Source organism: Anabrus simplex, chromosome 1, assembly GCF_040414725.1.
Source record: "Anabrus simplex isolate iqAnaSimp1 chromosome 1, ASM4041472v1, whole genome shotgun sequence".
Lineage (NCBI taxonomy): Eukaryota > Metazoa > Arthropoda > Insecta > Orthoptera > Tettigoniidae > Anabrus > Anabrus simplex.
In genome coordinates, this window is record NC_090265.1 from 1,477,336,476 (window position 1) to 1,477,364,222 (window position 27,747).

At 38.3% G+C, this 27,747-nt stretch overlaps 1 protein-coding gene across 4 annotated transcripts in view; it reads right to left on the minus strand.

The window, feature by feature from the left end:
• Positions 1-4,445: 4,445 nt before the first annotated feature.
• The window catches only part of LOC136858427 (tRNA wybutosine-synthesizing protein 3 homolog), a 76,256-nt gene continuing 52,954 nt past the window's right edge, over positions 4,446-27,747 (minus strand). For 3 of the 4 annotated variants that reach the window (XM_067137959.2, XM_067137960.2, XM_067137961.2), the window contains exons 3-5: positions 17,515-17,688; positions 17,258-17,398; positions 4,446-4,680 (exon numbers count right to left, since the gene is read on the minus strand). In XM_067137959.2, coding sequence (XP_066994060.1) covers positions 4,582-4,680; positions 17,258-17,398; positions 17,515-17,688 — 414 coding nt within the window. In that variant the 3' untranslated portion in view covers positions 4,446-4,581. The remainder of the gene's footprint in view (positions 4,681-17,257; positions 17,399-17,514; positions 17,689-27,747) is intronic. The other variant, XM_067137962.2, reaches the window with a different exon arrangement.

Here is a 27,747-nt window from a genome sequence, read left to right on the forward strand (position 1 = left end):
ACCTTAATATCACAGTAAAAAAAAACTACATGTGAAGGCCTGCAATATAGAAAGCTCACAAAATTGATCAACAATAACATTACATTGACCGTTGTTTGTTGTGATGTGCTTTGTGTCTTCTGTCACCACTCATCTCTGATAGATATGATTACTGCTGCGTACCGAGTATTTTTTTTTTTAAATTCTTTTACGTCACACCGACACAGATAGGTCTTATAGCAACGATGGGATAGAAAAGGGCTAGGAGTGTGAAGGAAGCGGCCTTGGCCTTAATTAAGGTACAGCCCCAGCATTTGCCTCGTGTAAAAATGGGAAACCATGGAATACCATCTCCAGGGCTGCCAACAGTCGGGTTCGAATCCACTATCCCGCGGATGCAAGCTCACAACTGCACGCCCCTAACCACACGGCCAACTCACCCGGTCGTACCGAGCGTAACAGCATGCCTGAATATTGGCGGGAGGTATTTGGGGAGTTGAATAACTTTCTTCTTTAGTATGCCATTCCTCTGGTTCATAAATTTTCTGATACTACTGGTACATAACACACTGGTTCATCATAGCATTCCAGCTATTCAATCCCTACTCTGAGGCACTGGTTGGAATAAGCAGTGTGCATATTTAACAAAATAATGTCAGAGGAGTGTTCACGGCTGTCTGCGGCCTGGTCATTCCAGCTCTGGAACTTTGGACTGTTAGATCGGTACCATAGTATTGTTCGTTAAAAGTGAGAAAATGTGCGGTTTTTCATTTGATCAAGTATTTTATATGAGAACATTCCTTTTAATTGCTACATTCCTACTGATAATTTTGTAATGACCTAAGCTGACTTCATTTAGAAAAACTACAAAGTTAGTCTTTCTGAGAATCCCGTAGCGAAGCATGGGTACATGAGCTTGTGATCTCCTCCCAGACCACCTTCCCAACACTTTGAGAATCATCCCTACTGCTTCCAGCTGTTCTGCGTGATGTATATACTACTTCTTCTCAGAAATGAATGTTTCAGAAATGGAAGCAGCAGTACGATGGCATGATTACCTCACTGAAGTAGCTGCTAGCTTCCTGTCCAGAAAGCTGAGGTTTGAATCCCGGTCTATTCTGGGTTGAGATTTTCATCTCAAAAATCGCATGGTGTCAGGAAGAGCATCAGCCTCTAAACTCCCTGCCAAAACCAAAATGAGCCTGAGTGGCTCCAGCAACCCCAGAAATAACTGGGATGAGCTGAAGAAAGTTTAAGGTTTAGAACCAGTTGTAGTCATCATCCTCCTACAAACCTTACACATTTTTAAGTAACAATCTGATGTCTTTTTCAAGATATTAAACTCGTCCTAGATGATACCAGCATAATCTTTACGAAGCATGTATGACAGTTACCTCTTACAACGCCCGCCTTCATAGCAAAACAGTTAGCACTATAAGTTGCCGTCCTCATAAGCCAGGGTTCGATTCCTGGTACTGTCAGAGATTTAAGAATGGCAAGAGGGCCGGTATGTGGTTAAGTGGTACATGCAGCTCAACTCCATTGGGGGTGTACCTGAAAAGAGCTGCACCACCTCAGGATGAGGACACGAGTTTATTTTACTTACCTCTTACAACAAGATAATTTATTATAATCCACCTATTCAAGTTATCATCTAATAACATGAAGTTATTGTCTAAACATTTCTTCAACTCTGTTGAGTTCAACCATCAATACGGAATGAAGTTCTTAGGGTGGCTAAGATAATGCACAATAACAAGAAAGTTAAAGAGTCGTGCAATAAATCACGAACCATATAGAAGGTTATCAAGGGAGAAACCAACAGACACGCAGTTGGAAATAAAGTTGCTGCCATAAAAAATAATAAGGGAATACAAATGAATGACCCTCATCATTTGGCTAATTATATAAATTATTTCTTTCTATCCCTACCATACCGTACAAACTTGAAAATGCAAATAAATCAGATGTATTACCAGAACTCCCAACCTTTGTGCAAAACTCTATGCAGTTAATTCCAGTAACAGAACTGGAAGTTTTTAAAATCATACAATCTTTGAAGAACAAAACTTCCACAGGTGTAGATGAAGTTCCCACAAAACTCATTAAAAAATGTGCTCCCTATCTGGTACAGCCTTTAACTTATCTCATCAATGAATCATTTTCTAGTGGTCAGTTTCCTAATCTCCTAAAAATAGCTAAAGTTATCCCAGTCTTTAAAAGTGGAAACTTATATGATTTACATAACTACAGACCAATATCAATACTTACTGTTATTTCAAAAATGTGCTATGAAAAATCGGCTTACTAAATTTTTAATCAAATATAACTTGTTAAATAATGCACAACACGGGTTCAGAGCTGGCAGAAGTACTTTGTCTGCTTTATCACATTTTACACAGTTGGCCGTAAATGCTCTTGATAATGATGAAACTGATAGGACTATTTCTTGACCTTTCAAAGGCATTTGATACTGTTGATCATGAAATATTGTTGCACAAATTATATCAGATAGGAGTTAGAGGAATTGTTAATGACTGGTTTAGATCATACCTGGATAAACGATCCCAGTTTGTTGAAATTACACATTGTAACAGTAAAGGGCATAATGAGACATATCACTCTCAGGTAAAAAGTATAGACTTAGGTATTCCGCAGGGTAGTATTTTGGGGCCTGTTCTTTTCTTGATCTATGTGAATGATCTTCCTCACAATAATCAAGTAGAAACAGCAGTTCTGTATGCTGATGATACAAACATAATTATTAATAATCCTGACCCTACGTCTATAGAAACTATAGCAAATACAGTCCTGTCTAGGTTAGAATCATGGTTCAGAAAAAACAAATTAACATTGAACTTTAAAAAGACCCAATACATGGAATTCAAGGCATCTAACCACAATGACAAAACTGCAAAAAAACACAACCTTATATTAAATGCAAATGCAATTGAAAATACGTTGACCACAAAATTTTTAGGTGTCCATATAGATGAAAAATTAAGATGGGATTGTCATATTAAAAAAATTGGGAAGTCTCTGAGTTCTGTTTGTTTTGCCTTAAGGATTTTGTCTAATAGTTGTAGTGAAGAATATGTTAGAATAGCATATTTTGGATATTTCCATTGAGTCATCACTTATGCTATTGGTCTCTGGGGCTGCTACAAATCAAATCTTGATGTTATTTTTCGAATACAGAAACGAGCTATCAGAATTATATTGAGACGTAACAGGTTAGATCATTGCAGACCATTATTTAAGAGACTAAGGATACTCCCAGTACCAAGCATATACATCATGCAATGCATTCTACACGTGAAAAAAAAATATTGATCACTTCAGAAAGAATTTTGACAATCACAATTACCAGACGCGAACAAGAAATAATATTTTTATCGAGCACAAGAGTAAAACCATTGCCTTGAGGCATGTAGACTGTTGGAATCAGATTGTATAATAAGCTTCCAAGTAAGATTAAAGTTATTAGTCCAGTCAGTTCATTTACCACAGCTTTAAAAAATCTCCTGCCGAGTAGCTGCTTCTACAGTACAGAAGAATAGCCTGCATGATGAAGTGCTGGTAATGATGCTACTACTTATTAACTTGTAAACTTTCTTAATATCTAGTATATAGCCTTAAAAATATGTTAATGTCACAATGACTATGTTCATGTTATTAACACCACACCAATATATTTTTATTTTGCCTTGTAAATATTGGTTATTAATATTATTTTAATAAATTAAGATGTGCTGTCCTAACATTGAGGTATTTGGTGTTTCTGTTTTTCTTCTTTTTCAAAATGTTCATTGTTGTGCATATATTATTGTTAGTATTAGGAAATCACTTGACAACTCCTATACTGTTGGCATATTTCAAAATATGTAATTGTACAGTCTATGGAAGCTAAATAAATGAATGAATAACCAGTAATGACAGTTACCTTTGTATCCACTTTCATTATGAGACAAAATACAGAAAAGAATTGGAAGTATATGAAGGCTATGATGATTCAGTATGTTGATTTACTTTTATGCTTTTCTTACAATTTACTTTATGTTGCACAAACACAGATACGTCTCATGACGATGATGGGATAGGAAAGGGCTAGAAGTGGGAAGTAAGCGGCCATGGCCTTAATTAAGGTACAGAACCAGCATTTGCTTGGTGTGAAAATGGGAAACCACTGAAAATCATCTTCAGGGATGCCGATGTGGGGTTCAAACCCATTATTTCCTGAATGCAAGTTCACAGCTGCGTGACCCTAACAGCATGGTCAGCTTGCTCGGTTGATTTAGAAACAGCAGTAGGACGGCATGATTACCTCGATGTAGCTGCTAGCGCCTTGCCCAGAAAGCTGAAGTTTGATTCTCGGTCTATTCTGGGTTGAAATCTTCATATCAAAAATCACATGGTGTCAGGAAGAGGAACGGTAAAACATTCACAGACAATGAAAACAAACCACCTGACAGATTTGAAATATAATCCTTACTTCAGTCACAATATAATGTTATAAAACAGCTATGATTATTTATTGTATTTATGTTGTACAGGCAATCACATAATACCTGTTTTGATACACAGTACTTAAATATCAAAGTCCTATTGTAGGAGGAGTTTCATACTGGTAGAGAATCTCTCAGTTCTCTCTTGATTTTCTATCATTTTATTGTTAGCCACACCTGCCAGAAATTTCAGATACTGTAACAAATGAAAATTATAACATTAATGTATCATCATCAGCATAATGTTGACAGTGAAATCACAGTTAAGAAATATTACAAGCAACTGAAGACTCAAAATACAGAAAACCTAAAAATGGTGGATATCCTTGAGACATAAACCCAAATTCTCCAGGTTCTTAGAATTGGAAAAGACTATTTGTTAGACTCCAATCAAAATACTTATTATTTTCTATGTCCAGATGGATATAAAGTCTTAACTAATCATTTTTACAAGTTGCTTTACGTTGCACCGACAGAGATAGGTCCATGGTGATGATGGGATAAGAAAGGGCTAGGAGTGGGAAGGAAGCAGCCGTGGCTCTAATTAAGGTTCGGTCCCAGCTTTTGCCTAGTGTGAAAATGGAAACCAGGAAAACCATCTTCAGGGCTGCCGACAGTGGGTTCGAACTCACTACCTCCCGAATGCAAGTTCACAGCTGCGCACCCATAACCGCATGGCCAAATCGCTCAGTAATTATTTCTTCATTAGTTAAAAAGACTGCTTAATGTTGGTGGTGATCATATCCAAGTATCCCTAAATGTTGGAAGTGCTCCATAATGAAGCACCCATATTAGCTTCATCACTGACTGTAGTGAAGGTTTCAAGTTGAGTTTATGATCTTGAATTGCACCAACATCACATTCAGCATTCTGTGTATAATCCCATCTTTTGAGTGTAGCCTTGGTTCTCAGCATTCCAATTCTTATCCTGCTGGGTCTTCCAGACAGGCTAAGAGAAACTTAAATGGCATTAAGTATGGTTTCTCCACAGCTAAGCTATGAGACACACAATGGGATGTAACAGCTCTCCACTCAACAATCAAGCGAAGTACCTATCTGTAATGAACAATGGAGTCTCTCACATCAGCAACTCTGAACATTGCTGGAAGGGGAATAACACAGGTATGACTGTTAGTTTCAATGTTGTGTTCATCTTTAAAAATGTGCTGCTTGCAGCTCCAATGTCCCACTAGGCAATATCTTCCCAGCTAATATCACGGCTGTCTTCAGCCACTGCTTAAGGGTCGCATACTTAGAGTGGGATGGCAGATGATTCAAACAAACTAATGAGGTCATCATGAAAGAGACCTGTAAGTCTGGTCATCATAAATTTCCATGAGGGAGATGTCTGCTCTGGAGATGACAATATGTAGGCCTGCCAGGTGGTACGACTCTGTGGATGACACTTTTGTCCTATGGCCACATGTTGCAGAAAAGCGGATCAAGTTTCTTCAGCATCCCGACAATATTCACACAAAAATCCAGTTCACATTAGAGAGAGAAAAGAGGAGGGAAAATTATCATTCCTGGACATGCTTGTGAGGAGGGAATCCCAAACTTCCATCCCACACAGTGTTTTTTCTTTTTTAAATTGGCTTTACGTCGCAATGACACAGATAGGTCTCATGACGATGATGGGACAGGAAAGGGCTAGGAGTGGAAAGGAAGCAGCTGTGGCCTTAATTAAGGTACAGCCCCAGCATTTGCCTGGTGTGAAAATGGGAAAACCACGATAGCCTCACATTGGTAGATTCACCAGCACATAAAAGAACTCCTGCGGGATAAAATCCAGCACCTCAGTGTCTTCAAAACCCATAAAAGTAGTTAGACGTGTTAGTTATGTTTCTGTCTGAAATTTTTATTTTACAAATATTCATGTTTTGTTCTGTTATAGGTCATACTGTACAGAAGAAACTTGCTTTTCATAACACATTATATTATTCTATCAGGCTTCTATTTCCATTATAAGATGTAATGTGCTCGGTAAGTTACGAGCTAGCTTGGATCATATGATGATATTAAAGAGTGACAAAATTATGCAGTGCAGCAGGCTGAACTGATGGGCCATGATGAACAAGAAGGGAAAGGGTGTTAGTAGGGAGGGGGGAGTGAAAAGTAATGGGAAACAGGACAACACTATGGCGGTACAAATCAGTCATAACAACACATGTTTATTCAGTTCAGATGGGATGGAAAAAAAAGCAAGTGGCATCATAATATTCCACACATTTGTAACAACAACCACCAAAAGAAATGTCCAGTGAAACAAATGATATGTGGTGTGATAACCACGAAACCAAGATAAAAGTGAGTTAATTTTCAACAAATGGGGGCAAGAAAGCCCAAAATAACATACTTAGGCTAATTACAACAGTGAGATTTTCTGATCCCATAATAAAAGGAAAATTTAAAAACAAGAGATTACACGTGATACCTAGACAAAAGGAGAAACAAGTCAGTTTGTGAACTAGCAAGCAGGCACAATTGAAGCCTGTTGAATCTTTCTCATAACAATCCAGACTCAAACAATGAGTGACCCTGTGCCAGTTGATAACAGTCTTAAAACATGGCTATCAAACGTGGCAAACTAAGCATGCTATATAATTGCTCGCAAGTTAATCTTAAGTCTTCTGAAAACAAAATCGATGTCCACACAACAGTTCCCAAAGATTTTTAATAAACAAGCATATTACCTTGGCTGACATGAGGGAGGGCAATTAGAATTCAAAGTCTTTGTCGGTCCATAAATACCTTTAAAAAAATCATGTGCTGGTTTCCAAAACAAACTAGCAGATTGTTCCAAGGTTGTATAAGATTACAACGTACACCTTTAGCTGGGAAAAGTCCCCAAAGTTTTAAAAAAGAACAAACCAGCTGCGCAGGCCAAGCAAAGCCATGGGATTTTGAGATAAAATTCTAATCTAGTCATTTGGACATTGGTGTGATGGAACTTCGGACAGTCATACCTAGGTTATCTACGTCTGCTAGAACTTGTCAAATTTTGTGGTGAATAACTTTTATTCAACTTGGGACCGGTTTTGACACATATAAAGTCATCATCAGCCACAAAATGAATCACACATATATATAAGCAAAGACATAATCAAAACTATTGTGGATACATATTGAAATATGATCATTAAAAATCTTTAACCATCCATTCACATCATGTTAAGAGAAAAGTTATTAGTAATATCAACACATAATTAGTATTGAATAGGTGGAACCTGACAGATATCTCATCTCTCTGATCTGAGTTCATTACAGAAACATCAATGCAGCCCATATCTTTGAGTACAAATACTGGGCAAGAATTCACCTCGTTTTATAGCGACCATGACATACACAAATTCGCCAATCACAGAGAGCTCATTTTCTGGAAAAAAGTAGATGGATTGATGCTTGTGGCATAAAAGTCAAATGATAGTACTTCCACATGAGGCGACAAGGTGGGTAAGGTCATTCGACCGCATTATAATGAAAGATTTGAAGTTGCCAGCAGACAATGGCAGACAATGCAGCACCTGTACTTGGAAGGAGCTGTTAAAGGAGTCTGTACTCTAGAGGAGCAGCCTTATTCAACACTTGGAAGTAGGTATAAAATGCACCTGCTGTCTTGCACTCTCACTGGCATGAAAAACACAACACACATTAAATGCTGAAGAAATTACTGTACATGTAATTATCTATTTAATCACAGTTTAGTACTTCATCCAATATTTTTAGGCAGGGGAGGTTGTTGGCTTTGTTTTGTTGGTTCACATAACAGCAACTGGTTATATAATAGGGGCACAAACATTAACACTAGTGCATGATTTGAGAGTTTATTTTTCCTGTGTTCTTGGGTGTGTTGTCCAAATCACATGCTCTTCACTTTCACTTTACCCCTTGACGCCGACCTCCATACGTCGTAGAGACCTCCTCATTTTCACACGCGGATGATCTCCATGCGTGGTATAGACCCATATAGGCCTGACTTCATTTTGTTCTAGCTTGTAAAGTTTTAAAGTTGTCGAGATGGAAATGGTATACCTCTACCTTCCTTGTGTGTATGAATCAGCCCAAATCAGTGCTCCTTTTTCTCTTTCTTGAAAGTTTGAAATAGTCTGACCTATTTCCACTTGACAGCATATAGGCTTAAATTTCTGCTGCATTCTAGCAAAAGTATGTTTCATTACAGGATGTTTTCTTATGTAGATTAATAGTATAAATCACCATCTTTTTCACTAATATGAATGTTGATGATATCTGGTGAGAATTCCCATCATTCTTTCAATGCCTTGAAACATCTTATGACACTTAATTACTTTGAAATCACTTTAATCACTTTGAAATATGATACTGATTGGTGTAGAAGCATTGCACTGTGCAGTTTGAATGTAAGAGAAGTAATTAAGTTTTAATAAATCAGACGATAACAGTACTACACCAGACTGAACTGAGCAAAGAAAGATTGGATGCATAACATAAGGAATGGGAGGAAATGGTGCACGTGACCAAATAATGAATGACAAAACACGGCAAATTATATGCTCTCTTCCTCATGAACTAATCGTCCCATTAACCTGAGATTTGTGCTAAATGAATCTTTGAACTATTATTCCTGGTTCCTCCACTCAAAGTTCCCGAGGTAACGATTATCCTAGTTTTCATTTCATTGTGAAACAACCCATGCACATACAAGAACGTCACTTTCATTCCGTATAAAATGTGGAAGGTCTGTTCTCCATTAGTAGACTATAAGGTAAATATAAAGTCACTGAATGTAAATTACATTCTTTAATAATAATAGTAATGTTATTTTTTACGTCTCACTAACTACTTTTATGACGGTTTTCAGATATGCTCAGGTGCTAGAACTTTGTCCCGAGGATTCTTTTACATGCCAGTAAATCTACTGACATGAGGCCGACATATTTGAGCACCTTCAAATACCACCGGACTGAGCCACTCAGCCCGGCTACTACATTCTTTTGCCTCTCTACTGTAAACATTTAAAAATAATCTGAGCCAAACTGTTGTAACAGTGAATTTTTAGAGAGATTGCTGCATTTTCCTAATGTTCACATCTGAATCACCTCCATTCGCAGGGTAAAGTGGCACTCAATTGTTCGTCGCTGAGGGGTTAACAATAACACACGACTCTAGGTTTTTGCCTTCACAGAACAACACTAGTGAACTTAAACATATTGCATTTACAGTGCTGCCTCTAGTCGACAAGTTCAATAGTAAACAACATAAGAGCTCACACTGCCTTTTCTACTTGCAATGCGGGTAAATCTACTGACATGAGGCCGACATATTTGAGCACCTTCAAATACCACCGGACTGAGCCACTCAGCCCAGCCACTACAGCATTGTTGTTATAATGAAGTATTGTTCCCCTTTCAATCACGTGTTTGTAAGACGTTTCTGTCATTAACGCAACTAGTTTTCTCCAGTAAACATGCCGTTCAGTCTTGAAGATGCTGCAAAAAGCTGTTGTTTTGGTGGAAGATGGAAACAGCATGCATTATGTTCAAAAGTGTTGTGAACTACACCTTCTTCATTAATTTGAGCATCATTAATCCGGACTTTGCTTAATCTGGACAGTCATTTAATAATAATAATAATAATAATAATAATAATAATAATAATAATAATAATTACATAAATGCAATTACAGTATAAAGCTGAGTTACGAGTGCAATGTTGTAAACTACGCAGAGGAGGAGATCGTTGAAAGTGTGATTGCTGCAGAAAACTCTGAAATGGACGCGAATATGACCAGGATGAAGCAGGTGATATTATCAACACTAAGCCGAAAATTAGTGAAATTAAAGGCCATCCAAACCTGTTATTAAATACATTGAAGATAACAATGATGAAAACACATCTGCATATCACAAACATTTGAGGCATCTGCATGAGTTAATTATTACAGAAATTAATATCAAAGGAAGACAACAAAAGATCAGCAGTTTCTTCAAACCAGTAAGCGTGTCAAGTGTGGTCAATGTTCTAATTCTGCACTCCACTAGTTATTCTGTATTTTGTAGGGTCTAATACTGTATTGCATTATATCTTGTATACTAAATAACATTTGTATTTCTTAAATTTAAAATATTGTACTGTACCCATTCTTTTTACTGAACAGTGTGTTTAAATATGTACCTTGGCTCATTTTGTAAGTTATTTTGTTTAATCCAGACTTTCATTAATACGGACAACCCAGAGCCCCAATTAGGCCAGATTAATGAGATTCTACTGTACTACCGTCACTGACTACATAGCAAAAATATGCTGAAGAAATCCTGTGGTTAACATTCCTGGCCAAGTGCTCAGTATTACAGACTATTAATCTCATGTTAAATCCCTATTGATGGTTGAACTTCTTACAAAATTGTACAAAACTATTTTAATCCTCCCAGTCAATACTATATTGAACCATTCTGTTCATGGTCAGAATGTGGTGATTCAATGATAATTATGATAAATATGTGAGACCACAAAGAAAGGACACTTGGTGGCATTTTATTGTGCAACATTATCTAACATTGCGCACTTTCCAGAAGAACTTGGCGTCAGAAGCGAGCTAAAGTTCCCCAAGATGCTTATTGAAATTTATTATCCCAAGCGAACCTCTTGAAGATAGCATGGAACGCGTGCAACTCTGTGAGAAGCCGCGTGGAAATTTATATTGGAGGGAAACTAATTACGCTGCTCACCCGTTACGTTGAGGCAGTAATTTGGAGCGGCGCTGCCAAACATCCTTCACGGCATGGAGGTGCGAACGTGGACCATCAGCATCATCCGGTCAGCACAACGACCACATCAAGGAGGGGGCAATCAAGTCATCAGAACGAGTTGCAGTTGACCATCACAGCAGACCAGGATGTCACCAGTCATCAAACTACAATTGCTGTCACCTATCCACAACGTTAACATGATGGCTTAAGTTAACCACGTCCATAGGGGAACTGTTCAGTATGATATCACACGACACAGGTCAGAACTTCCTATTTTTAGCATGCAACAACTCGCAGAATGATAGGTCCGTCATAGATAAATTTGGCCTTCCGCCAATATGTAAATACTTAGGTGTGACGGCACATGTGTAAATAGAGTTTATGTCCAGAACTCAAGCTTAGAAGGTTAGTTAAGGCTTGCATGGTGGTGTTCTCATTTATATTTTTGTTAGCGTCATAATTGTGTAGATGCAGTGTTTTTTATATCTGGAAGTTAAGGTCACGTACTTTCATTTATCCGAGACTTGAGCAGTCTCATTTGAATATTGGCAGGACAGACTGTTTAGGTATTAGCTTAGTGCATGAGCATGGTAGAATGTAAGGGTAGTTTGTGAGAAGAAGAATGGCATAAGATCTTCTATACTTCTTTAATGCACTCGGACTAATGTATTAAGGGGAACAGGTCATGTCTTGAGAAGCCCAGAATAACTGAGGAATATGTCCGTAATGCCCATAGTCTGGAGATAAGGCCCATGAGTAGCGTGATGAATAAGGATTACGTGGTAATTTGAATATGTGAGTGCCAGTCAGAGCACTAGGCTGGATTTACGTGAGAGTGCTAGTAACAGCACCAGGGTGAAGTAATGAAAGGGCCAATTGTATTTGAGTCTTAACTGGATTAGAACAGTGAATTTGAACTCTAAGGAATGCGTTGGCATGTAATAGTTATTATATAATAAGAGGGCAAAAATGGAAGAGTAGAGTAATGGGCTGAACGATGGGAGTGTTGACCCATGGTTTTGTTTACGAGATGTCGGCCGAGTGAAAGATTTATGGGATAGAAACATGGCTGCTCCTCTCGTACAAGAGCCGAGGGTGTTGAAGACTGAATGTAGGTCGTTCTGATGTCACGACACGAATGTCTGCTTTTGGGGGAAGAATACGGTTTATGTCAAGGGAGAACGGAGAGCGGTGACCTTTCTATTTGTTTAAATACTGCTGTCTGCAGGATAAAATCTCATACGTGATTACATGTGTGTCATTCAGATGTGTGCGTAACCATTCATATGTATCTGCACAGTGTAAATCATGTTTTCTCATAAGATCTGATGTCAGATTGTTGTTGGAGGTGAGAGTAGTCTCGTGTTCGATTCCCAGACGGTATAGTGTTTATTGCATGTGTAGTTTAGAGCTTATATTATTGTGAGTACTGTGGCATAGATTCACGTTAGGAACAGGTTAAGTGCCATATAAATATAATTTGGCCATTATCGGGCCTATGATTCAGTTTATTTCTTTTGACAGAGACAATGTGCTGGCTGTTGCAGTGTCAGGTGTTTCCACGAGGTCAGAAATCTCCTCCACAGGGACATCAATGCAAGGCGGGGTGCCTCTTTACCTCAAGAATGTATTTGATTTATTTTCTTTATGTCAATTTATGTCCATTATGTAATTATCATCGAGGATTTGATTTATATCAAAGTAATGTTATTGTAATAAATTGTTTGTGATACCGAATTTGCAGCTCAGTGATAGTTATTTCGGCTAGAGTTAGTTCACACCTTGCATATTTTACTCCTCTTCATTCATATTTTATTTGTCACGTTGACCCTTATGGTACCCAATATCCCCTGATCATGCTGTTGCGGCCGGAGCTGATGAAGAGGACAGTTGTGCAAGGTAAGCTATGTGCCATAGTGATTCACCTGGCGGTGAGTGTATTGTTCACTATAATGCACTTGGTCAGATCTCAGCATTGGCTTGACATTGACAAGGGCATTATAGGGCACAATATATTTTACGTCCAATTAAGATGAAACTTCACACATAAATATTTTATGTCCAATTAAGACTAAACTTCACATATAAATAGAAAAGTTTCAACCCGGCATTGGGTCATCCTCAATAAGACATCTATAATGAATTAAAAAACACACAAAATGAAACGTTAGTTAAAAACTTTTTAAAAAGCATGATGAAAGTTAAAAAACTCTGAAATGTATCACATCCGGGTCGAAGTATTTGTGTTTCCAAGCAAATCTGCCACAGGATAACATTTAATGACTACCTTTAATGATGAAAGTTATAAAACTCTGAAATGTTTCACCTAATTTGTCAATGAATATTTGTTAGACCAGATGGGACCCCAGCTTCCTCAAGGTCGAAGTGTTTATGTTTCCAAGCAAATCTGCCACAGGATAACATTTAATTACTTAATTAATTTAATTAATTATACATGTCTTACTGAGGATGATGAAAGTTAAAAAAACTCTGAAATGTTTCATCATCCTTTCTTAAAAAAATTAACAAACATTTCATTTTGTATGTTTCTATGTTTTTTAATTCATTATACATGTCTTACTGAGGATGATGAAAGTTAAAAAACTCTGAAATATTTCACCTGATTTGTCAATGAATATTTGTTAGACCAGATGGGACTAGGAGGATTAAAATAGTTTTGTACAATTTTGTAAGAATCATGGGAGACTACTGGCAAAAATGAGTGCAATTGGACTAGACAAAAGAGTGACTGAATGGATTGCTATATTTCTAGAAAATAGATCTCAGAGAATTAGAGTAGGCAAAGCTTTATCTGACCCTGTAATAATTAAGAGGGGAATTACTCAAGGCAGTATTATTGGACCTTTATGTTTTCTTATATATATAAATGATATGAGTAAAGGAGTGGAATCGGAGGTAAGGATTTTTGCGGATGATGTTATTCTCTATAGAGTGATAAATAAGCTACAAGATTGTGAGCAACTGCAACGTGACCTCGAAAATGTTGTGAGATGGACAGCAGGCAATGGTATGTTGATAAACGGGGTTAAAAGTCAGGTTGTGAGTTTCACAAATAGGAAAAGTCCTCTCAGTTTTAATTACTGCGTTGATGGGGTGAAAGTTCCTTTTGGGGATCATTGTAAGTATCTAGGTGTTAATATAAGGAAAGATCTTCATTGGGGTAATCACATAAATGAGATTGTAAATAAAGGGTACAGATCTCTGCACATGGTTATGAGGGTGTTTAGGGGTTGTAGTAAGGATGTAAAGGAGAGTGCATATAAGTCTCTGGTAAGACCCCAACTAGAGTGTGGTTCCAGTGTATGGGACCCTCACCAGGATTACCTGATTCAAGAACTGGAAAAAATCCAAAGAAAAGCAGCTCGATTTGTTCTGGGTGATTTCCGACAAAAGAGTAGCGTTACAAAAATGTTGCAATGTTTGGGTTGGGAAGAATTGAGAGAAAGAAGAAGAGCTGCTCGACTAAGTGGTATGTTCCGAGCTGTCAGCGGAGAGATGGCGTGGAATGACATTAGTAGACGAATAAGTTTGAATGGCGTTTATAAAAGTAGGAAAGATCACAATATGAAGATAAAGTTGGAATTCAAGAGGACAAACTGGGGCAAATATTCATTTATAGGATTGGAATAACTTACCAAGGGAGATGTTCAATAAATTTCCAATTTCTTTGAAATCATTTAGGAAAAGGTTAGGAAAGCAACAGATAGGGAATCTGCCACCTGGGCGACTGCCCTAAATGCAGATCAGTATTGATTGATTGATTTGATTGATTTGAAGAAGTGCTTAGTAGGCAGCCTTGGTGGCAAAGTCACGTTAGTCATTGCCCTTCTGTTCCCATGATGGTAGGTTCAATCCAGACTGAGGACAGTTGTATTTGAGGGTTTTTAAATGGGACAACTCCATGTCATTGGCTCCTGAAATGTCGAACTTTTGCAGGAAAACATTCTGACAGCCCAGAATCCCTGACAATCTATAGCAACTGACAGGATATTAACCAAATAACTTTATTATGAGTGCCCAGGAGTCCTTTCTCAGCAAGATAATGCTTGCCTGAACATAGCTCAGCTTAGCTAGCAGTGTTTATAACATGTTTCAGCATTTACTTGGCCTACTTGGTCACCTGATTTGTCAATGAATATTTGTTAGACCAGATGGGACCCCAGCTTCCTCAAGGTCGAAGTGTTTGTGTTTCCAAGCAAATCTGCTACAGGATAATATTTAATGACTGCTTGATTCCATGTTTGAGCATATCAGTGCATGTATCCAGGCACGAAGAATTCCAGCACTGTAGTAAAAGTAACCTCATTATGCATCACAGATGTGTGGTACGTTGTCATGATGCAATAATATTGAGCAATCACTTTTGTCTGTCCCTTCACAGAAATGAAATTTAGTTTGATTCTGACTGTTTTCTCTTGATACACAAATTTATCGTAGATGGTTACATGAATCATTTACTGAAAGACAAAATAGCAAGGTAGCATTCAGCTGGGTGGAAAAGATGAAAGCAGTTAGTCTTATGCTAATGGCATGGTCTTACTGGCAGATTATGTTAAAAACCTACAATCTCACCTCTTGGAAATAGAAAGAAATACAAGTATGATATGCAAACCAGCACTTCTAAGATTAAAGTTATTTATTTTGGGAAGGAACCTAGGAAGGGAATACAAAAATGAAGCATGAGGACTATTTTGAGAAATATTAAGTGTATGTAGGAGAAGTTGTATACTGAGCAGTAAGCTCTTAGCATCATACGGAGTAGTGACTTTGAAGACGAGAAGAATTTAACTCTGCCAGTGCCATGTCCAAAGCCACTGATGTAAAAGGAGGAGGTGAAGCTTTGCAAAAATGAAAATGGCTAAAATATACACAGTGATATTTGACTGAGCTGTATATTTTTTAAATATCAACCTATTGTGTTTAAACAACTTGAACAAATGCTAGCAATAAAGCAGAGACCGGAAAGTATCCGGGATAGCAGGCAGGGCTAGCTGCCCCAGGCTCTCGTCTTCAAGACCATGCTTTCACTCTCACTTTACTGGAGTGAAAAGGTTAAATAAAGACTAACTTATGAATGAACACATCTTATACAACTGCGAGTATGCACTCGGTTTAGTAATAGGCTTACATTGAAGCAACTAGAGAAGGATAGGTTACCTAGAAGATGACAGTAGAAACAAACAATCGATCTGCTTTACGTCGCACCAAAACAGATAGGTCTTATGGCAACAATGTATGGCAACAAAGGCTAGGAGTGGGAAGGAAACGATCGTGACTTTAATTAAGGTACAGTCCCAGCATTTGCCTGGTGTAAAAATAGAAAGCACAGAAAACCTCTACAGGGCTGCCCACAGTGAGGGTTCAAACTCACCATCTCCCAAATGCAAGCCGATAATTGAGTGACCAAAACTGCACACCACTTGCTCAGTCAGTAGAAACAGAAGAATTCACAATGTTGGTTACAAATAGAGGTGCTCTGTTCATTCAAGCACTACTACCGGTCACAGAGCTGACTGAACCCAGCATCAGTTCCACTTCCTTGTACTAGGTTTTCACTGTAATCTCTCTTATGAGACCACTTCGGTCATTTTTTAAATTTTTTTTCCCTTATATCAAGGTTTTTGAAGACTAAGGTGTCTCAATTTAGTCTAATTTGCAGTATTCCAAATTCTGTACCCTGTGAAGAAACATAAATTAGTTGTTCAAAGATACTTGCAACTAGATGCTGAGTCTCTTCACTGATTTACAACCTTCCAAAGTCAAGTTTGAAATGAAACAAGTATTGCCAGAATAAGTTCACACGTAGTAAACATAAAAGACAGGAGCATATCACAACATTGCTCTTTAGAAGGAGAATATATCTTCAGTTCTTCATAAAACACGCTAAAGGAGGGTGTTAACTATTGTCCACTTCCAATGAGCCAAGAAACAAAGTGATGAGAATCTTAAACTAATTTATTTCAAGAGGTCCACATACAATATTACAAATAATTTAGTTAAATTCAATAAGACACATCTTCATACCTCATCTGATACCATTAATCTTCCATCAGACGACAAAGGTACTTCCAATCCCATGCAGCTTCGTACAGCTACAATTATTTTGTGGTGCTTCCCCACAGATATACCAGAGTTACGAAATCCAGATTGAACGGCACACACGTGCTAAAATTAAAATAATAAATACAATACCATGTAAAGATTATAGTCCATACGTACCTCTCATACATTATCCACAAAAAAAAAAAAAAAAAAAAAAAAAAAAAAAAAATGCTAATTACCACAGACTTTGCTTTCTCAAGCGAAATGCACTGTATGTGAAGAATCATTGGTTCAAATTTAAGAACAAGGTCCCCTTCTGTAGAATCTACTTTACTCAAAAACTCCTCTACATTTACCAAATCATGGGTTGTGTACAGCCATTTGCATCCCTTTTTGCGACCTTCCACTGCACTCTGAAAAAGAAATGAATACTATCACTGCCAAATAACATGAGATGGTTAAAAAAAGAAAGATAAAAAACTATAGGCTTTTTATGCCAAACAATTTACTTAATGGGGCATATCAGGTGTATGTATAAGTCTTTTCTGGTTTCACTAAGAACAGCGAACAGTACGCGGCGTACGAATTTGACACATACGTCAGTTTGTTCACCTGACATTTACCTACCAATACACATGAGTTGAGGCCGCCAAACACTAGCGTCTGTGTTGTATTGTTCAGCGATCATGTCGACGTTTGTGTGGATGATAGGAAAACTTAAAACGGTCCACCTTTTCAATACAAAAATGTTATAGTTTATTTATAACATGTATTTGCACTTGGAACTAGTTTCAACGCTGTTTTGCGTCATCATCAGCCAAAATGTGGAAAATAGGCCAGCATGTAGGCATTTATATTACACAAGGCATTACATTAAACAACACACATCTTACAAGGAGATAAAAACAGGGACGAATATAGAAACAAATGAATCGTTGAGAAAGCAAAAGTTATACATATTAAAAATAACCTTAACCACACATCTTGCAGTGCGAAAGTGTTCTTCTTGAATGATTCCTGAATATAAAACACACGCGCACACATTTCTGAAGAGCCAGCAGGCAGGACAAAGTAAAGTGAAACCTGGAGAGTGAAGGAGAATTTCCTGCTGTGTATGTTTATCAGGAACTCAAGGGAGACTTCATTAGTTAGTCGGAACATAGGAAAAAAAATAAAAAAAATGATGAACTCTTCTCAGAAGAACTCTTAAGGTTTCACTTTACTTTTTCCTGCCTGCTGGCTCTTCAGAAATGGTGCCTGTGTGTTTTGTATTCAGGAATCATTCAAGACGAATATTTTCACACTACAAGATGTGTGGTTAAGGTTATTTTTAATATGTATAACTTTCCCTGTTTTTATCTCCTTGTAAGATGTGTATTGTTTAATTTCCTGTTGTGTATGTTTATCAGGAACTCAAGGGAGACTTCATTAGTTAGTCGGAACATAGAAAAAATGATGAACTCTTCTCAGAAGAACTCTTAAGGTTTCACTTTACTTTGTCCTGCCTGCTGGCTCTTCAGAAATGTGTGCGCGTGTGTTTTAGATTAAGGAATCATTCAAGAAGAACACTTTCGCACTGCAAGATGTGTGGTTAAGGTTATTTTTAATATGTATAACTTTTGCTTTCTCAACGATTCATTTGTTTCTATATTCGTCCCTGTTTTTATCTCCTTGTAAGATGTGTATTGTTTAATGTAACGCCTTGTGTAATATAAATGCCTACATGCTGGCCTATTTTCCACATTTTGGCTGATGACGACGCAAAACAGCGTTGAAACTAGTTCCAAGTGCAAATACATGTTATAAATAAACTATAACATTTTTGTATTGAAAAGGTGGACCATTTTAAGTTTTCCTATCATCCATTCTCAGTTCAATACGGACAAAAATGAAATTCTTAGGTTTAAATGACGTTTGTGTCTGAAAAAGAACATTTGCGGCACGCATTGCTTTTCTTATTTAATCAAAAGAAAAAGGCTGTGGAAAGTCATTGTTTGCTGCTAGAAACATATGGTGAACATGCTCCATCAATTAGAACATGTGAGACATGGTTTTGACAATTTGAACGTGGTGATTTCAATGTGAAAGACAGTGCACGCTCTGGACTCAAACTCAACAGCAAATGGCACAAGCATTAAATGTGTCACAAGAAACAATCAGCAGATGTTTACGATCAATGTGGAAAATCAATAAACTCAGTAAACGGGTTCCACGTAATTAGAATGAACGGCAAATGGAAAATTGCAAAGTCACTCGTGAAATGCTGTTTCAACGCCATGAAAGAAAATAATTTCTGTACCGAATTGTGACGTGTGACAAAAAAACAGATTTGATGATTGATTGATGTTTGTTGTTTAAAGGCGCCTAACATCGAGGTCATTGGCCCCTAATGGTACGAAATGAGACAAAATGAAATGACAACTTAAAAGTCCAAACTCCTCCGCTGACCAGAATTCAAAACATGAGGACAAAGAATGAATGGCTGGACGGATTTGCAGGCAACAAAAACCTATAAAGGCAAGCAAACCTATGGCGTTCCTCACATAAGTGGACCAACCACAGGGACTCGTACTATCCTGTGGAATTTCTCACATAGTGGGAACTGAGCATAGGTAAGGCAGAACCATGGTGTCGCTCATATATGGGTACGAATCACAGGTACTGTAGGACCCACCTCCTGATTCACACACAGCCGCTACTAATCACAAACCTATTGCGTACCTAACATAGTGGTACTACGCGCAAGTAAATGCAACCCAGGGTGTTCCCAGCGTGATGGTACTAATTACAAGTTTGTAGTTTCATGGTTCAATTGGATCATCCCTTGGTCGCCCCTTTCAGTCGCCTCTTACGACAGGTAGGGGATACCGTGGGTGAATTCTTCGTCTGCCTCCCCCACCCACAGGGGGTGCGTGTTTGGTCCGTGAGAGGTATTTTATTTCCCTCAAGTCCACTGGCAAGCCAGTTAGGACCACCCTATCCGCCACCTGGGACACACCATGTGGGAGTATCACCTCTCCCCCTGCTACACCAGCGTAGCAGGTTCATGGAAAAACAGATTTATTTTGAAAGCACGAAGCATAAAAAATCATGGCTGTTACCTGGCAAAGCTGGTCCTTCAACACCAAGGCCAAACTGCTTCGGCAAGAAGACCATGCTTTGTGTCTGGTGGGACCAGAATGGTATTGTGTATTATGAACTCTTGAAGCCCGGCGAAACCATTAATGCACAACACTACTGCCAACAAATTATTAATTTAAATCATGCATTGATTGAAAGACGACTGGAATGGGGCAGAATACATGGCAAAGTGATTTTGTTACATGACAATGCCCTGTCTCACACAGCAAAAGCAGTGAAAGACACTTTGAAATCGCTTGGATAGGACATCCTTCCGCACCCGTTGTACTACCCCAACCTGGCGCCATCTGACTATCACCTCTTTGCATCAATGGGGCACGCACTTGCAGAGCAGCACTTCAGCAATTTCGAGGAAGTTGGAAAACGGCTCGACGAATGGTTTGCAACAAAAGACAAACAGTTTTTCTGGCATGGTATTCATAACTTACCTGAAAGATGGACGAAGTGTGTAGAAGCTGATGGCCAATACAGTGGAACCTTGGATTGCGAGTATAATTCGTTCTGGCAACATGCTTGTAATCCAAAGCGCTCGTATATCAAAGCAAGTTTTCCCATAAGAAACAATTGAAACACGGATGATTCATCCACAACACAAAAATATTTACTCACATACCATTTCCGAAACAAAATATAACTTAAAACAAATTAAACTGCACTTTACCTTACAACAGAATAATTGTTGGTATGAGGTAGACGAGAGATGACATGAGAAGAGTTACTGTGTAGCACAAATTCCACTAATGGAATCACTGGTCTCTGTTGTCTCACTGGAATTGTTTCCTTTTCGTGCAACTTTAACGAGGAACCTGTCCAATGACTGTTGCTTTTGCCTTCTTTTTTTTTTTAAAGGATTTCATGAAAATGTTACTTTGCATTGTCATTGAACTGATTCATCGCTCGTACTGCTACAGCCTTATTCGGGTGGTGTTTTTCTACAAAATTCTGCACCGTTTCCCACATTTTGCACTTCTCCCAAATCTCATTTGAAGTGAGAGATTCCACTGACTTTTCCTCCTCCACTTCCCCGCACGAGACCTCCTCCTGTTGCTCGCGATGCAGGTCCATCAGTTCGTTGGTGGACAGTTCCTGGCAATGTTCTTCCACCAGCTCTCGAATGTTTACATCATTTATATCCCACCCCATAGTCTTCCCCAAAGATGCAATTTCATCGACAATCGGCGGCTCATTTTCACTAACAATCCCCTCAGAGTCATGTCCAAGAACACGGTCAGGCCACAGCTTTCCACAAGCGGAAGTGAAAGTTCTCTTGGTGACTCCATCCCAGGCTTGATGATATTCAAGCAGTTCACGATGGAGAAATGATTTCTCCCATACTCTCGGAGGGTAAGATTTGTTCCTTCGGTCACTTCGAAGCATCGCTGAAATAGTGCTTTGGTGTATAGCTTCTTGAAGTTTGAAATGACTCGCTGATCCATAGGCTGGAGTAGTGTTGGGAGGAAGGATCTTAACTTTAACGAACTTGAATTCCTCCAGTAAGTCGTCCTCAAGGCCTCAAGGCCTGGAGGATGAGCAGGAGCATTGTCTATAACTAACAAGACTTTGAGCAGCAGATTATTTTCTGAAAGGTATTTCTTCACTACAGGACCAAAGACCTCGTTCATCCGTTCAACAAAGGCACAGGGGAGGGGAAAAAGTAGGCACGCGTGACACTCGTATTGCGAAACCTCACTCGCTTATCAAGTTACAAAATCTATTTAAAATGTTTGCTCGTCTTGCAAAACACTCGTAGACCAAGTTACTCTCATTCTGAGGTTTCACTGTATTTTGAATAAACAAAAAATGAATTTCCCTTGAAAATGACGTGTTTTCTTTACCACAAAAACTGGCAAAAACTTATGCATACATCTGGTAATAGTTCAGTGAAAGTCACTGGCTTACCCAATGCAGCCACAGTTCAAGTCCCAGCAAATGCAAGTGGGATTTTTGATATGAAAAATCATGTTCCTATCATTTACTGTAGAATCCATAAAAAACAGAAGGTCCCATGGCTATGATCAAAATTTTGACACTCATACAACACTGAGTTTGCTAGCTTGCTTGCTTGTTTTAGATTTACTTAAAAGTTTTACACCTCAGTCCCCCCTCAAAGTTTGAGTATTTGAGACTTGTGCCTGTAAACTTTTGGGTAAAAATTAGGAGGAAAGTAAATGATTCCCAACAGTAACATTAGTAATTCTGCACCTTTTCCAGGTCAACAAACCTCACCAAAACATTTAAGTTTCTAAGGAACTCAAAGTACATCCGTAATAAAATTTAATAAAGCCTTGCCTCGAAGAGAGAATTTTGAATACTGGCTAATCACCTTATCATTTTTTAATTTTTTTTTTTTTTCAGCTGACAATTCTTTTCACTTACGAATGACTAAATGAAGTGAGATGTAGTTATCAGCAGTTCTCCATTGTTTACACAATTATAAATATGAAAAGACTTCCACCTTATCAATACTATTTATTGTAATTATTTACTACAGTACCGGTTTCGACCCCCTTTTTGGGTATCTTCAACTGAACAATACATTCACATATAGATCATGAAGCAATGATTAAAATTACTTTGGCTGGGGAATGCCATATGTTAACAAATGTTTGGTTACGTCCAAATGGGGCATGTCAAAACGGGAACTGACATGTATGTCACTATGTGTGACAATGCAATTATGTTGTTGTTTGAGTCATCAGTCCATAGACTGGTTTGATGCAGCTCTCCATGCCACCCTATCCTGTGCTAACCTTTTCATTTCTACGTAACTATTGCATCCTACATCTGGTCTAATCTGCTTGTCATATTCATACCTTGGTCTACCCCTACCATTCTTACCACCTACACTTCCTTCAAAAACCAACTGAACAAGTCCTGGGTGTCTTAAGATGTGTCCTATCATTCTATCTCTTCTTCTCGTCAAATTTAGCCAAATCGATCTCCTCTCACCAATTCGATTCAGTATCTCTTCATTCGTGATTCGATCTATCCATCTCACCTTCAGCATTCTTCTGTAACACCACATTTCAAAAGCTTCTATTCTCTTTCTTTCTGAGCTAGTTATCGTCCATGTTTCACTTCCATACAATGCCACGCTCCACACAAAAGTCTTCAAAAACATCTTTCTAATTCCGATATCAATGTTTGAAGTGAGCAAATTTCTTTTCTTAAGAAAGCTCTTCCTTGCTTGTGCTAGTCTGCATTTTATGTCCTCCTTACTTCTGCCATCGTTAGTTATTTTACTACCCAAGTGACAATATTCATCTACTTCCTTTAAGACTTCATTTCCTAATCTAATATTTCCTACATCACCTGCCTTCGTTCGACTGCACTCCATTACTTTTGTTTTGGACTTATTTATTTTCATCTTGTACTCCTTACCCAAGACTTCATCCATACCATTCAGCAACTTCTCGAGATCTTCTGCAGTCTCAGATAAAATAACAATATCATCGGCAAATCTCAAGCTTTTGATTTCCTCCCCTTGGACTGTGATTCCCTTTCCAAATTTCTCTTTGATTTCCTTTACTGCCTGTTCTATGTAAACATTGAAAAGGAGAGGGGACAAACTGCAGCCTTGCCTCACTCCTTTCTGGATTGCTGCTTCTTTTTCAAAGCCCTCGATTCTTATCACTGCAGACTGATTTTTATACAGATTGTAGATAATTCTTTGTTCCCGGTATCTGATCCCTATCATCTTCAGAATCATAAATAGCTTGGTCCAATCAACATTATCGAATGCCTTTTCTAGATCTACGAATGCCATGTACGTGGGCTTGTCCTTCTTGATTCGATCCTCTAAGATCAGACGTAAAGTCAGGATTGCTTCACGTGTTCCTACATTTCTTCTGAAGCCAAATTGATCTTCTCCCAACTCAGCTTCAACTTGTTTTTCCATTCTTCTGTAAATAATACGTGTTAAAATTTTGTAGGCATGAGATACTAAACTAATGGTGCGGTAGTTTTCACACCTGTCAGCACCGGCTTTCTTGGGAATAGGTATAACAACATTCTTCCGAAAATCGGATGGGACTTCTCCTGTCTCATACATCTTGCACACTAAATGAAATAACCTTGCCATGCTGGTTTCTCCTAAGGCAGTCAGTAATTCAGAGGGAATATCATCAATTCCAGGTGCCTTGTTCCTATTTAGGTCACTTACAGCTCTGTCAAACTCTGACCTCAAAATTGGGTCTCCCATTTCATCAGCATCAACAGCCTCTTCATGTTCCAGAACCAAATTATTTACACCTTTACCTTGATACAACTGTTGGATATGCTCCTGCCATCTTTCTGCTTTGCCTTCTTTCCCTAGAAGTGGCTTTCCATCTGAGCTCTTAATATTCATGCACCTAGATTTCCTTTCTCCAAAGGTTTCCTTGATTTTCCTGTATGCAGCATCTACCTTTCCCAGGACCATACAGCCTTCGACATCCTTGCACTTCTCCTTCAGCCATTCTTCCTTAGCTACCTTGCACTTTCTATCCACTTGATTCTTTAATCACCTGTATTCTTTTCTGCCCTCTTCATTTCTAGCATTCTTGTATTTTCGTCGTTCATCAATCAGGTCTAGTATCTCCTGAGTTATCCACTGATTCTTAGTTGATCTTTTCTTCCTTCCTAACATTTCTTCAGCAGCCTTACTGACTTCATTTTTCATGACTCTCCACTCTTCCCCTATAGTGTTTCCTTCAGCCTTTTCAATTAGTCCTTGTGCAACATGTTCCTTGAAACAATCCCTCACACCCTTTTCTTTCAACTTGTCTAGATCCCATCTCATTGCATTCTTTCCTTTCTTCAATTTCTTCAACTTCAGATGGCATTTCATGACCAACAAGTTGTGGTCAGAGTCCACGTCTGCTCCTGGGAAAGTTTTGCAATCCAACACCTGGTTTCTGAATCTCTGCCTAATCATAATGAAGTCGATTTGATACCTTCCAGTGTCTCCAGGTCTCGTCCACGTATACAGCCGTCGTTTGTGGTGCTTGAACCAAGTATTGGCAAGGACTAAATTATGATCAGTGCAGAATTCAACCAGCCGACTTCCTCTTTCGTTCCTTTGTCCCAATCCAAATTCTCCTACTGTACTACCTTCTCTTCCTTGGCCTAGCACTGCATTCCAGTCTCCCATCACAATTAGATTCTCATCACCTTTTAGATATTGTATTAAATCTTCTATCTCCTCATATATTCTTTCAATTTCTTCATCATCCGCTGAACTAGTAGGCATATAGACCTGCACTATTGTGGTGGGCATTGGTTTGGTGTCTATCTTGACGACAATAATTTTTTCACTATGCTGGTCGTAGTAGTTTACCCGCTGCCCTATTTTCTTATTCATTATTAAACCAACCCCTGCATTTCCCCTGTTTGATTTCGTGTTGATAATTCGGTAGTCGCCTGACCAGAAATCCTGTTCTTCCTGCCAACGTACTTCACTTATACCAACTACATCTAACTTTAGCCTATCCATCTCCCTTTTCAGATTCTCTAACCTACCACAACGATTCAAACGTCTAACATTCCACGCTCCGACTCGCAGAATGTCAGTATCCATCTTCCTGATGATCGCCCCCTCTCGTGTAGTCCCCACCCGGAGATCCGAATGGGGGACTAGTTTAACCTCCGGAATATTTTACCCGGGAGGAAGGCATCATCAGTACATCATTCATACAGAGAGAGCTGCACGTCCTCGGGAGGTAGTTACGGCTGTAGTTTCCCGTTGCTTTCAGCCGTGTAGCAGTATCAACACAGTTAAGCCATGTTGAGTATTATTACAAGGCCGTATCAGTCAATCATCTAGACTGCCGCCCTTGCAACTACCGAAAGGCTGCTACCCCCCTTTCGATGAACCATTCGTTAGTCTGGTCTCTCAACAGATACCCATCCGATATGGTTGCACCTGCGGCTCGGCTATCTGTATCATTGGGACACGCAAGCCTCCCCACCGCGGCAAGGTCACATGGTTCGCAGAGGAGGAATGCAATTATATGTCTATAATAATATGCTTTAAATCTTAAAATTAGTTTATAAAACACTATGTCCACTTAAAAATAACTTATAAGTATATGTAACAAAAGCAATATATGTCGGAACTCTTCATGCACATGAACGTTCGTGTCTTGCGTATTATTCAGTTCATCAGTTGACTTCTGTGCTCAAGTCTTTTTTCATAGTTGTACACTTGGTTGATGCTTTAGAGCTTGAATAATGTGATTTGCTTGTAAAATTATCTTATTATTGTATAAAAAATGTTGTCTTCCTATATGTACATAGAATAAAACATTTCCCAAATTTAAAAAGAGTACCAGGTGTATAGACACAATTAGGATAAAATGTATATATTCAGCTCTGCTGTGTGTTGAATCTTGTTGTTTTATGTTAATATATGTATTATGAACTCTTGAAGCCCGGCAAAACCATTAATGCACAACGCTATTGCTATTTGTAAAATTTGAGTAGCATTAGACTCAAAGTGGTGGCTCCTTTCCCATCTGTAGCTGTGCAGATGTGCTGAATATATACAATATAAAAGTTGCATGAAATATAATATCTGATCTTTTATGTTTTATGCACTTTTACTTTTTGAATAAAGATAACAGAGATATTTGCTATTATATTTTTCACAAACTTCCAAATATCTCTGGAAATATTTGTTCCATCTAAAACCTGTACAAAGCACACATTTTTATTTCACAGTATAATATTCATGAAAAATCTATTTAGTACCAAGTCCATCACCGACAAACATTCCTGACATGGAATGGTAACAAAAAAAATGGTGATGAAGGCTGTCATTGTTGTAATTGTCTTTATTAGGTGCAAACATATGAGGTGTTCAGCCCATACTGATCCGGAATATGATCAAGGTGACTATCAAAATGAGAACGAAAATGTGTAGAGAAGAAGAACAAATATTGCCAAACTGGAAAAAAACTAAATGTGATGTCTGCAATGACCTAAGGCCACAAAACTGATCAACAATAACATTATACTAACTGCTGTCACCTAGCCTACCACTCATCTCAACGGGTTGCAATTTTATAAAAACTACAGTAACCTGTCAACGTCAAGTACAAAAGCTACTACAGTCATATCAAATCACATGAGGCAATAAAAACAACTGTTGTGTTTACATATAATTAACTTGTCAATGCAACCAAGCTGAAATGATATGAAATGGTATGCGCATATTATACAAATAGGAAAATAAGCTTTGGGAAAACAATATTTCTGATTATATTAGACATGTTTGCGAAATGAATAACTGGTTTGATTGAAGGCAGTTTGGATTTAGGAAAGGTTACTCCACTGAAGCTCAACTTGTAGGA